The sequence below is a fragment of the Rattus norvegicus genome, chromosome 3 (assembly GCF_036323735.1).
Source record: "Rattus norvegicus strain BN/NHsdMcwi chromosome 3, GRCr8, whole genome shotgun sequence".
NCBI lineage: Eukaryota > Metazoa > Chordata > Mammalia > Rodentia > Muridae > Rattus > Rattus norvegicus.
Genome location: NC_086021.1, coordinates 111,684,833 through 111,698,412, shown reverse-complemented (window position 1 = coordinate 111,698,412; position 13,580 = coordinate 111,684,833). Strand labels below are relative to the sequence as shown.

The window sequence follows — 13,580 nt, the reverse complement described above, 5'->3', positions numbered from 1 at the left end:
GTGACAATGCAAATGAGGAACAAAGTATATTTTCTCGGATGAATACTGTGTTCTCACCCCTGGACCACCCTGCGAGAACAGCCAACCTCAGGTAACCTCGGGAGCCCAAGCTTTGGGTCTAAGTTCAAAACTCCTGTTGAGCCTTGGGTTCTCTGTTAGTCAGCCAACTGTGAGCGTCCCATTTGCATAGGGCTGGGGACTACGCAGGAGAGCCGCAGGAGGAGCGCTGTCAAGTGGCCCGCCTCTCCTCCTTGTCCCGCAGGGATGGGAGTGGCCCCAGTACACAAGCTGGGCCCGGTGCGGCGCACGTTCCCGGAGCGCCCCTGCGCGGATCCTAGGCGCCTCCTCCGCGCGCCAGTGTCGCCTTGGAGCCTGAAAGGGCTAGGCTCCGACTGTCTCCGAGAGCCAGACGCGTACGCGACACAGGGACCAAACCACCTTGGGGACAAGCAGATAATTAGACTCCCGCCCAGGGGCTGCTGGAACATGTGCCCGGGGACACAGGTGCGGCGCCGGGAGGCGAGGGGAGGAGTGGGAGAGTCACCCGGAGAGGAGACGGTGTCTCAACGGTGGCATTCCAGCACCTAGCTGCCTGTCAGCGCTGGCGAGAGTTGCGTCTACCTGGGCCAGTGTCCGGATCTCTCCTCCGCAGATTCCGGGTAACAGCTTTTGTTCCCAGGCGCTCCGGGGAGCCACCTGCCCGGGCGCCTTGGATCCGATAGATAAAAAAAACAGCGCGTGGGGTACAACAGGTCGTTGACTCAGTTCCAACTAAAACCCAACCAGTTGAGACTTGGGCTGCTTCATTTCTTTTTCTTTTACTTCTTTTTAATGTGTCTTTGTCACTTTTGTTTTAGTTTGACAGTTGCTAGACTATGTTTCCACTTCTGATCGTACTCAGCCAGCTGCCCAGACTTACCCTCGCATTTCCTCTTTGTACCAGAAGCCTAAAGGATTCAGAACATGCCCCAGAAGAAGGTAAGTAAGCATGCTGCGGATTGGGGGAAAATCCTTCTGGAAACCAGAAGTAGTTTACTGTATAGATCTCAAGCCAAAGTGTGGCAGGGGGAATTACACGCCTTCGTGAACCACAGAGCAACAGCGTGTCCTTTGTTTTAATTTGTGGCTTTCTTGTTTAGAGTTGTGGGTTTTTAACTATAATATGTACAAACTTATCTCCCCTAGTAAACAGATGTTTAACACCTGGTTTGTGGTTAACTCAATTGAAAGCCTATTTCGAAGTCCAAAAATCGGTGAAACTCTGTGTTACAAAGAGCAAAAGGGTGCTTCTTGGAAAGATTGGCAGAGAGGCCAGACTCTTGTCAGGACTTGTTTGTGCACCGCTGGGAGTCCCCATATAGACAAGCGCTCTGCCGCTGAGCCACATCCTGTCCCCTAGTCTGGATTTGTGAGATTCCAAGCAAGTAACTCTACTCCCTTAGTCTTGACCGACTTCCTTGGTAGAAAGGCAGGATGACCCTTCTGGTCGTTCCAAACGTTGTCTAGATAAAGACAGATGCTTGAGAGATTAAGTCTAGCTTGCTGGCCCAGAATTTTCGGTTACAGGTCACAAATTGGTTCCTGCTTCCATTTTAAAAGCCTAACCTAGCAAAACCAGAAGTGAGAAGCTAAAAAAAAAAAAGCTTAGGCTTTCCACATCCTTCTCCCTACTTAGTCACTGGGTTTTGCCACCAGCACCAACCAGCACTTTGGATTCACTCAGCTCACGCATTCCTGCCCCTTATTATATTCCTTATCCCTTTTTATCAGATCAGTTCTCAGTTCGTTTTCACTTGAATAGGATCTGTTACTAATACTCCTGATAGACTCATTCATGATTGATGAAGTGTGCTCCCCTCACTCTGTGTGTGTGTGTGTGTGTGTGTGTGTGTGTGTGTGTGTGTGTGTGTTAGGAAAGGACAATACTTTGGCCTAAAGGAATCACATTCCTTGGCAAAGTTCTGGGCAGTTAGATAGACAAATTTGAAACAGAGAGAGGTTGTTAGAATGAAAGGGATCCTTGTACTTCCCAAGCCTACCACCTTCCGTAAGTCCACCCGTAGTAATGGTCCACGCTCGGGGAAGACACCATGCTCTCCGGGATGGTTGTGAGTACGTTCATCCACATGAACACACAGGCACATCCAGGCATTGGAGTTACTGTCAGAAACATCATAAAATAATCCAGAGGTCAGAGCCGAGTGCAAAGGGCTACAGCTGTTTGCAGGAAATGAAAATGAGTCAGAGGCCATATATAAGCACACATTGTGTGTCAGGCCCTCTGCTGGCTGCTAGAGACGGAGAAAGGACTGTCATTCAGGCCTTGGAGGAGCTTTCACTCTGCCGGTGGAGGCAGGGTAAACAGATACTCTCAGTAACTCAGTAACAGAAGAACAGACAGAGGACCCTGAAAGAAACGGAAAGAGTAAGCAGCAGCAGCTGCTTGTGTTGGCTGCTGACGCTGGGAGAGCTGTGTGAGACACAGGGAGCGCTTCAGAGCTTCCCATCTGCAAGTGAGAGAAGATAACATGGGGATGGTTGGGCTTTTTTTTAAAGATGTATTTATTATGTATACAGCATTCTACCTGCATGTATGCCTGCAGGCCAGAAGAGGGCGCTGAGATCTCATTATAGATGGTTGTGAGCTACCATGTGGTTTCTGGGAATTGAACTTGGGATCTCTGGGAGCGCAAACAGTGCTCTTAACCTCTGAGCCATCTCTCCAGCCCTTTACACAGGAATGTTAAAGGCACACTGTCCCTCCACTTACCTTCAATTGGTGCATTTCAATCACCATCACCTACTCTCCCACCCCTACCCTCCCACTCCCCAACTCCCACCCCTCCACCCCCACAGATGCCTGAAACCTCAGATAGTACTGAAATCTGTAGATAAACCTGGCATATTACCAGATGTGGTCTGTTCAAAATGGCTAACGGACAGGTAGTGCACACACTGTGAATGCTGTGAACAAGCGGTTGAGTCAGATTCTGGACAGAACTGAATAAAAGGGCAGGGCTTCTTATCATGTTACTCAGGATGCTGTGTGATTCTTCCACTCCATAGTTTTAGGCATTGGTTGGTCTGGGGTAAACTATACAAAGTGAGATTGTGAATCTGGAAGTAATTATTACTGAAACTGAGGGTGGGGAAGGGAGCCCCCAGAGAGGTCTGCTAAAACTCTTAGGACACTGTTGAAACAGAAGGATCTCATTTAGGAAACAGAAGAGAAGAATGGAATATTTTAGTAGTGAATTTGTAACAATGGACTGTGTGGACAGGCAACCTCTTAGGGAAATTCAGGACAAGAGAAACATAGGATTAAAAGCCATGCACCCTCCCCCACTCCACACAGCGGTCAAAGGGAGGGAAGGTAGCAGCCCTCACTGGGGGCCCTGGACATTCCAGAGACGTTTGCTGCTTTCCAAATAGAAGCAAATTTGACAGTGTTTCTCCTGAGAGCATGAGGAAAGCAGGAGGAAACAGAGCTGGCCTTGAAGGTTATGTATAAGGTTGGCCACTGACAGAGCCAATGACTTCAACTAGAAGTGGCTCACTGCAGATCCAGGAAGGCACATTTAGGTGAAGGTCATGACTAATCTCATAGGTTGTACTTATGACGTTATCATAAATATTTCAGGAAAAGTAAAAATGTTTATAGATTTTTTCTTTTGTTTTCTAATTAAACGTGGTTTTAATAGCCTGGTGCGGTAGCATGCAACTGTAATCCCAGCACTCGGGGGAATCTTTATAGGTTCAAAGGCAGTCCTGGGTACATAGTAAATTCCAGGCCAGCTTAGGACACAGAGAAACTCCCTATCCAGAAAGAAAAGTAACTTTGCTGGGTCTCAGGGTAGAGTGTGTGATGGGTCTTCCTAAGTCAGAGGATAGACTACCTATGAGAGAGTTGACAGTGGTTCTTTTTACTTTGTTTTTGTTTGTTTGTTTTGTTTTTTGTTTGTTTGTTTTTTTCGGAGCTGAGGATTTACTTTGTTTTATTTTGAAAAGTAAGATATGCTCTCATTTTATAACCCAGGCTATCCCACACGCATGGTAGCCCATCCCTGCCTCAGCCTTCCGAGTGTGGAGATTGGAGTACAGCCACCATGCCTGGTTGGCACTGTCTCTTTAGCTAGTAATTGTAAAAATCTCAGCCTCTGTGAGAAGTAGGAACACACAGCAGGCTCATGTGGCTGGGCAGGCTCTGAGCCACTTCCTCACAGGTTTCATCTTTAACCCTCTGCTGAGTTGAGTCACACAGGCTTTCCCTAGGAACTGCCTCTACCTGTAGAATTTAGGTCCAAGTGTAAGAGCTAGAAAGATGGTTAAGAGCGCTTACTGAACAATCATGAGGACCTGAGTTTAGATCCTAACACGCACATAACAAGCCAGTAACTCTACACAAGGCTGTAACCAGAGCTCTCAGTTGGGAAGACAGGAGGACACCTGAAGAAGCCTTCTGGCTTTAGGCCTAGCAGAGAAAATAAAAGTCCCCTGGGTTCAGGACAAAACCCTGTTTCAAGGGAATAGGCTAAGAGACAGAAAGGACACCAGATGTCTTAGTCAGGGTTTCTAGTCCTGCACAAACATCATGACCAAGAAGCAAGTTGGGGAGGAAAGGGTTTATTCAGCTTACATTTCCATGCTGCTGTTCATCACCAAAGGAAGTCAGGACTGGAACTCAAGCAGGCCAGGAAGCAGGAGCTGACGCAGAGGCCATGGAGGGATGTTTCTTACTGGCTTGCTTCCCCTGGCTTGCTCAGCTTGCTCTCTTATAGAACCTAATACTACCAACCCACAATGGGCTGGGCCCTCCCAACTTGATCACTAGTTGAGAAAATGTTTTACAGCTGGGTCTCATGGTGGCATTTCCTCAACTGAGGCTCCTTTCTCTGTGATAACTCAGGCTTGTGTCAAGTCAACACAGAAAACCAATCAGTGCACCAGATGCCCCTTTCTGGCATCTGCACATTTGTATTCATACACATTGTTGTGCATTCTTGTTCTCTCTCTCTCTCCCTCCCTCCTTCTCCCTCACTCCCCACTAAATGGACAGGTACATAGAAAGAAGTGAGAGAGAGAGAGAGAGGGAGAGAGAGAGAGAGAGAGAGAGAGAGAGAGGTATAAAGGAATATAGATCCAAGAAGAGCGCTTTCCCATAGTTAGTTAAGAAAGGTAATTTTGTTCACACTAAGATTTTTTGGCCTCTCATGTGCCAGCAACTAGCATCTCCCTTTTTGTGGATCCTTCCCACTAATGTAGTAAATGTACTTGTTGCTCTTGTACAGGTATCTGGTTTGGTTTCCTGTACCTACATGGGATGTCAAAACTGTAATTCTAGTTCTGGCAGCCTCTAGCCTCTGTAGGCACCTACACATACACAGAGCACATAGACTCACCTAGGCACACATAATTAACTTTTAGAAACATTAAAGAGAGAACATTATGCTAACAGATAAGCACATGAGAAGTAGGTTGGGGCTAAGTGCTGTGGGGGACAGGGGAAGCAGAGCTCGGCTAAATATGGTGACAGATAGGCCAGCGGTCAGATTAACACTGAGCTCCATCCCAGGAAGATGAAAGCAAACTAAGGAACACGGTAGGACCCAGTGTGGGGCGCGCGCGCACAGCAAGCTGCAGCTGAACACAGGCGGAGGAGCGGAAGGAGCCCCGCCCAGAAAGGCAGGGGCCGCAAAGAGGAGGGATTTGGACTTTTTTTTTTTAAGATTTACTTCATGTATGTGAGTACACTGTAGCTGTGTTCAGACACACCAGAAGAGGGCATCAGATCCCATTACAGATGGTTGTGAGCCACCATGTGGTTGCTGGGAATTGAACTCAGGACCTCTCTGGAAGAGCAGTCGGTGCTCTTAACCACTGAGCCATCTCTCCCCCCTTTTTAATTTATTCACTTTACAACCCAATATCAGCCCTTCCTTTCCTTCCAGTACCCCCTCACACAAGTCTTCCCCCTATCCTGTCTTCCCCTTTTCTTTTGAGGAGGGGAAGCCTTCCTCTGTGTGTTGCCTCCCTCACTAGCTTCTCCCCTCCCCCAACACAGGATCTTTCTAAGGGCTTTGGCTTCATTTGTAGGAAGTAGGACTGCCTTTAGGGGGCTGGAAAGATGACTCAGAGGTCAAGAGCACTGTCTGTTCTTCCAGAGGTCCTGAGTTCAAATCCTAGCAACCACATGGTAGCTCACAACCGTCTGTAATGAGATCTGGTGCCCTCTTCTGGCCTGCAGGCAGACATGCAAGTAGAACGCTGTATACATAATAAATCTTTTTTGTTTTTTTCTTTTTTTCAAAGGATTGCCATTAGGAGGTTTGGGTTATTGGATTTTTTCTTTTTTATGTAATATTTTTATTACTTTTAGAGAATGCTATTAGAAATTTTTCGAAAAGGCAAAGTAGGAAAAAGGGAATTTGTCGTCGTTGTTGTTTTAATCTTTTTACTATTTTTCAGATAGGGTCTCCCTGTGTAGCTCTGATTGGCCTGGAACTTGTCATGTAGACCAGGCTGACCTCAAACTCATAGAGATTCACTTGCCCATGCTTTCTGAGTGCTAGGATTAAAGTTCACCATACCCAAAAAAGTTGTTAATATATAAATATATCTACATATATAATATCATATATAATATGTACATATGTATAAATATCTATATGTGTACTATCATATGATATACACATATATGTACATATGTATATCTATAGATAGATAGATAGATAGATAGATAGATAGATAGATAATAGATAGATAGATAGAGATTTTGAGACAAGATCTCTCTGTGTGGCCCTGGATATCCTAGAACTTGCCATATAGACTCCTGTATATTGTCCTCTGACATCCATGAGCATGCCACAGCATGGGCATACCCACATATACATACACTTACTCATGAACATACATTGCACACACATGCACACAGGTATTCAAAACTCTTTCATTTATGTATTTGTTTATTTTATTTTTGAGACCATGTCTCTCTACATTTCCCTGACTGTCTTGAAACTCTCAGAGATCTGTCTGCCTCTGTCTCCTGAGTGCTGGAACTAAAGGTGTGCACCACCACTTCTAGCTTAAACGTTTCTTAGAGTCTCTTTGGCTATTGTGTTAGCATCAAGGTGTAAAGGAACCAGGACACCACTTACAAGCTACTGCAAGAATGCCCATGAGGGGTGACAGGGGCTTCAGAAAGTTGCCATTCCTCATTTGACAAAGCAAGGAACTCCAAGAGGACAGGGGAGAAAGAACAAGTGTTCAGGCCTCCTGGTCTCTGCCTTGTGAGATAAAGCAACTATTGTTAGGACCCCTTGGTTCCAACAGCCTGTGCTGTTATAACAGAAAACCTGGTACTAGGACTGGGTCTGAGGCTCCATGATAGAGTGCTGGCCCAGCCCATGTGACTCCCTGGCTGCCATCTCCAGTACTGCCAGGAAAAAAAGAGGAGGAAATTAACTCTCTGGAATAATAATAATAATAATAATAATAATAATAATAATAATAATAGAAATAGAAATATTATGTGAATCACAGAAATTATTTTTGCTAATAGTCATAATTTAAAAAAACAAAAAGAAGTCAGGCATGGAGGCGTGCACCTTTGACCCCAGCAGTACTGCTATATATTTCTATAAGTTGAAGACCAGCCTGATCTGCATAAAGTTCCAGGCCAGTCAGAGCTACATAGGGAGACCCTGCATCAAAAGTAATTAATTAATTAAATCAAAAAAAAGAAAGAAAGTAACAAGCAAAAATAAATAGGTGAAATAGATTTTAATAATTTTTTTAATTTTACTTAATATCCATAATGCTTTTGCAAACTATACACAATGTGAAACTTGCCTGTGCTCTTTCACATACTTTCCAATATGAAATTTAAAATTCTCTGTCTTTTAGGTCTGTTAGACTAGACACTTTTCTAGTACTTAGTAGTCGGATATGGACGGGGACTCCTGAATTGGTCAAGAGCAATCTAGAAAATTCTAACCTTCTTAGATGGTTAGTGTATAGAAAGAAATCTCTGGCAGAACCTGAGGAGTCTTAAGACATAATAATGGCCAACCTGAGAACACAAAACACGGGAATGGTATTGTTATCCCCTCCCTCATTTTTTGCTGTCAGCCTTGCTGTGTAGCCCAGGCTGGCTTCCAGGTCAAGGTCCCCTGCCTCACCCTCTCACAAGCTCCACCCTATTAAGTTCTCAAATGTGAAAGAGAGTCTACAAAGTACTGTGGGCATTTACCTAGAGTGGGATGAATGGCTGTGAGTTCATCTCCTAATTAGCATATAATTTTATACACTTAGGAATATAAAATTCTATATTTTAGTCTAAGCTTGTATAAAACCCTCAACACATAAATGTTAATTTGGGACTGGGGAGGCAGCTGAATGGGTAAGAGCTCTTGTTATGAAACCCTGACAACTTCAGCCTTGGTCCACATCACTCATTAAAAAGCCAAGAATGGCCATTCACGCATCTGTAAACCCAGCACAGGTGGATTCTGGGAGTTTGCTGACCAGCCAGAATAACCAGAGTTGCCAGTTTTAGGTTCAGCGAGAGATTCTGCCTCAAAGAGTAAACTGGAGAGAGAACAGGGCACCTAACATTCTCTTCTGGCCTCCAAATGGGAAGGTGTACCAACAAATGAGAACATGCATCTCACACGCAAATACACATACATGCACATAGAAATACACACATGCACACATACACACACACACTCAAACACATACTCACACACAGTTAAAAAAAATAGCCCCTCAGTTGGATCCTAGCACTATAAAGAAAAAAAGGAGGGAAGGAAAATCAATAAGGGAACCAACCTTTGGAAGTAAAGTAGTCTCATCTGCTATTTACCAGGGAAAAAGATCATCTGGAAGGATAGTCATCCATTAATAGTTTTAAGTTAATGATTTGGAGCAAACACACCTCAAACACTGTCTGGAATTGCCAACATTTTCAAGGAGCCATTTTTACGGATGCTACTTGTGGAGGCCAATCTGAAAGTCATCCAGGAGAGGCTGCTACAGTTCACCCATGTCAAGAGAATGATACCCTTTTCCTCCAGTTAAAACAGGAAGTTTCTGCATTATCTTGATTGCATCTGAAACCTTTTCTTTTTCTTTTTCAGTCTTTGCATCAAAAGAAGCAGCGAGCATCTTCATGCACCGCCGTCTCCTGTACAATAGGTTTGATTTAGAACTCTTCACTCCTGGGGACCTGGAGAGAGAGTGCTATGAGGAGTTTTGCAGTTATGAAGAAGCCAGAGAGATTTTGGGGGATGATGAAAATACGGTAATTTGTCTAGTGATATCAATTATCTGAAAAGTTACTTCATTATACTTTAAGAAAGTGGCACTAAATACATTATAGACCTGTGTCTTTTATTTTTAAAAAGATTTATTTTTATTTTATTTATATGAGCACAGTGTAGCTGTCTTCAGACACACCAGAAGAGGGCATCAGATCTCATTACAGATGGTTGTGAGCCACCATGTGGTTGCTGGGAATTGAACTCAGGACCTCTGGAAGAATAGTTGGTGCTCTTAACCACAGAGTCATCTCTCCAATCCTATGTAATTTAAGGCAGATTTTTTTTTTTTTTTTTTTGCATTGGAAGTCTCAGTAAGTGGAGATCCTCCTGCCTCTGCCTCCTGAATGCTGGAATTAGAAATCCATACCTAGCCTAAGGAAGAAAAGAAGATGATTCTGAAGATGAATTCCCCTTTAATGTGTGTGAGTGTCTGTCTGCATGTGTATCTGCGCATTACATGTTTGCTGGTGCCTGAGGTCAGATGAAGACTTCCCAGTCCCCTGGAACTGGAGTTATGGATGGTTGTGAGCCATTGTGTGATTACTGGGAACTGATCCTGGGTCCTCTGCAAGAGCAACAAGTGCTCTTAATCCACCAGCCATCTCTTCAACTCCCAGTGTTTAAAGTTCTCCTAAAATATAATTAAAGCCTGCTTTAACCTAGGTAATATGGAAAGCAGAGAGGTAACATGGTGGAATCTTCTGGAGAAATGTTAAGTGCTTTGCTTTCTCTGTATGTAAATCGTGCCAGGGCTGCTCTCCTTTCTCTCTTTGCTCTGTACTGAATAAGAAGCTCCCCGGGGATCCTTCCATTGCACAGTGAGGTGCCCTAGTTATTTATTCTTCCATAATCCTTGCCTGCCACTCATTTCCTACAAATATTTCCTAAATGTACAGAGGTGGGAAAACAAAGAATATTCTCTCTAGCCATGCCTGGACTCTAATGATGTTTTTCATAATTAAGAAAAATATATTTTCTAATTTAATTATGGTTCCTCAAAAATGAAACTTTTTGTATTCTTTCGAAGCACACAGAATCTAAACTGACTCAGAGATGACTTTGCAAGTCCGCAAAGTCAACTATCCCAGCAGACGAGCAGAAAATCGCCCTCAACTCCCATCTGGTACCCTTGTCTCCTCTCAGATGGGACCGTCCCACTGTCTCGGAAAGAGCCCAGCTGGGTGAGGGGAGAGGCCAACAGGGCTTGGTAACAGAGAGAGAGCTGAAACAACCCCTTCACCAATTAACCAGGCAGCAGAAAGGGCAGAATGAGTCACTCCCTTTACTCGCAAGAACTGGTGTCCTACCTGTGTCACATGCTGAGAGCTCACCACCTCCAATCTAGGTCACCAGAAACAAAAGAAACAATGATAAATTACATAAACTTAAATTTTCATCTTTTCTTCCCAGATCACATTTTGGCAGGATTATTCAGTTAAAGGGCCAACCACAGGATCAGGTAAGGCGAAGAACCACAGACAGTAATGCTTTCCTCGCCTCGCCTCATGCTAATCCTCTTTAGTTTTAATGTTTGAGTTTGGCTATTGCTCAACACGCATACCGATCGAGGACGGTTTCCCAATTATATGCTGGGCTGTGTGAGACAGAAGGCTCCCTTCGTCTCTTTGCACACTGAAAATCAAGTTTGGTGAGATAGTCGGGAAATGAGCTAATGGGCACAAAGGTGTTTTAAGCAGCTAGGCAACGTTAAAACTTGCACAAAAGTAAAGCTCTGTTAGTTCTTATAATCTTCTGTTACTATTACAAGCGAATAGAATACCTATGGCAGGTAAGTGAGATTGCTGGGTAAGGTTAAAGATAGGGAAGGGGCTGCAGCTTCAGTTATGGAGTGTTTACCTAGCAAGCTCATGCCCGTAGGCTTGATCCCCAATAACACACATACACACACACACACACACACACACACACACACACACCACATACATACACACACAAACACACACACCATATACCTACACACACAAACACACACACCACATACATACACACACAAACACACACACCACATACATACACACACAAACACACACACCACATACATACACACACAAACACACACACCACATACATACACACACAAACACACACACCATATACATACACCCACAAACACACACACCACATACATACACACACACCACATACATACACACACACACATACATACATACACATACACACATGCACCATACACACACATGCACACTTACACATACACACACCATATACATACATACACACACCACACACATGCACACACATACACACACACATACATACATACATACACATACACATACACACACATACAGACACACACACACACACACACACACACACACAGCTGGTACAGTGCTTGCCTGAAGCCTCAGGTTTGAGCTTCAAAATGACATAAAACTGGATATGGTAGTATACACCTGTAATCTCATTGGTTGCCTTCCTTAGTTACATAGTGAAGCCTGTAATCTCATTGGTCGCCTTCAAAGTGAACCCTGGGTTCTAGAATACCCCACCGACCCCCCCACCCCGGGAGCAGGAGGAAGAGGATGACCAAAGATCTATCTCAGCAATAGGATATATGTCTAGCATGTACAAAAGTCGAGGTTCAGTCTTTGGTACTAAAAAGAAAAAGAAGGGCTGTAGAGATGTGGTGAAGAGCACTGATTACTCTTCCAGAGGTCCTGAGTTCAATTCTCACATGGTGGTTCACAACCATCTGTAAGGAGATCTGGTGTGCATGAAGACAGTGACAGTGTACTTATATATAATAAATAAATCATTTTTTTAGAAAAAGAAAAAACAGGAGGGGAGTGTTAGAACTGAGTAACTTCGGGAGAAGGGAAAGACTTCATCTTATCTGTATTGGTCATCTCAAGATGCTTTGTTTTCTTTTTAATGATTTGACTTAGGGCTGGAGAGATGGCTCAGCAGTTGAGAGCACTAGCTGCTCTCCCAGAGGTCCTGAGTTCAATTCCCAGCAACCACATGGTAGCTCACAACCATCTGTAATGAGGTCTGATGCCCTCTTCTGATGTGTCCAAAGAGAGTGACAGTGTATTGGCATACATAAAATAAATAAATCTTTAAAAAGAAATTTGATACATCATAATTGTACCTATTTATGGAATACAGTGTGGTATTTTAACACACATATACAATGTTCAGTAATCAAATCAGGGCAATTAGCATAAGTATCACATCAAACTTTTATCATTTATTTGAGGTGACAATACTCAAAATCTTCTACTTTTGAAATCTCTAATAAGTTATCAGCAAGATCTACCCCACCACGCTTAACATTAGAACTTCCTGGTCCTATCTGATTATCATTTTGTTCTTGCTACCCAGGTGGTTTTTTTTTTTAATGCCTTCCTCCCAAGTCCCCTTCTAGCCTCATTTTGATCATTTATTTAATTAATCTCGCACTTGATTCTTTCATTTGTTTTAGATAGGCTCCTCCTGTAGGAGACTGTTACAAGGTTGCCTCATAAATGTACCAAAATGTATTTAACTGAGCAAAGTACATGTTTACCCCTCTCACTGTTAGCTATTATTCATATAACATGACCTGTTTAAGTAAACAAAAGAATTGGGTGTCTAAGAAATACCATTTAAGAGCTGGCAAGACGGCTCGGTGGGTAGAGACTCTTGCCGTGAAACCTGAATTCAACTCTCAGAACTTCCATGGTAGGAGGAGGAAAAGACAACTCTCAAAAAGTGTTCTCTGACATCCACACGTGTGCCATGACACGCCCCCAACACACCCACACACACACACACACACAACACACACACACACCCACACACACACACACACAACACACACACACACACAACACACACACACCCACACACACACACACACAACACACACACACACAACACACACACACACAACACACACACACACACACGCCCCCAACACACCCACACACACACACACACACACACGCCCCCAACACACCCACACACACACACACACACACACACACGTCCCCAACACACACACACACACACACACACACACACACACACAGAGTAAATAAAAGGACAAATGCCATTTACACTTTTTCAGGCAGATTCTCTAACAGTCTAACACAAAGACTTTAAGGTAAATCAGCATGGCCTTTAATCCTAACACTTGGGTTTGAGTTTGAGGCCGGCCTTATCTACAGAGCTGGTTCCAGAACAGCTAGGGCTACACAGAGAAAACGATGTCTTAAAAAAAGAAAGAAAGGA

At 43.9% G+C, this 13,580-nt stretch overlaps 1 protein-coding gene across 2 annotated transcripts in view; it reads left to right on the top strand.

Moving 5' to 3' along the window:
* Positions 1-207: 207 nt before the first annotated feature.
* The window catches only part of Prrg4 (proline rich and Gla domain 4), a 28,698-nt gene continuing 15,325 nt past the window's right edge, over positions 208-13,580 (top strand). The window contains exons 1-4 of one of the 2 annotated variants that reach the window (NM_001109203.1): positions 208-504; positions 858-978; positions 9,138-9,301; positions 10,731-10,779. In NM_001109203.1, the coding sequence (NP_001102673.1) occupies positions 876-978; positions 9,138-9,301; positions 10,731-10,779 (316 nt within the window). In that variant the 5' untranslated portion in view covers positions 208-504; positions 858-875. Of the gene's footprint in view, positions 660-857; positions 979-9,137; positions 9,302-10,730; positions 10,780-13,580 lie in introns of both variants that reach the window. The other variant, XM_006234655.4, reaches the window with a different exon arrangement.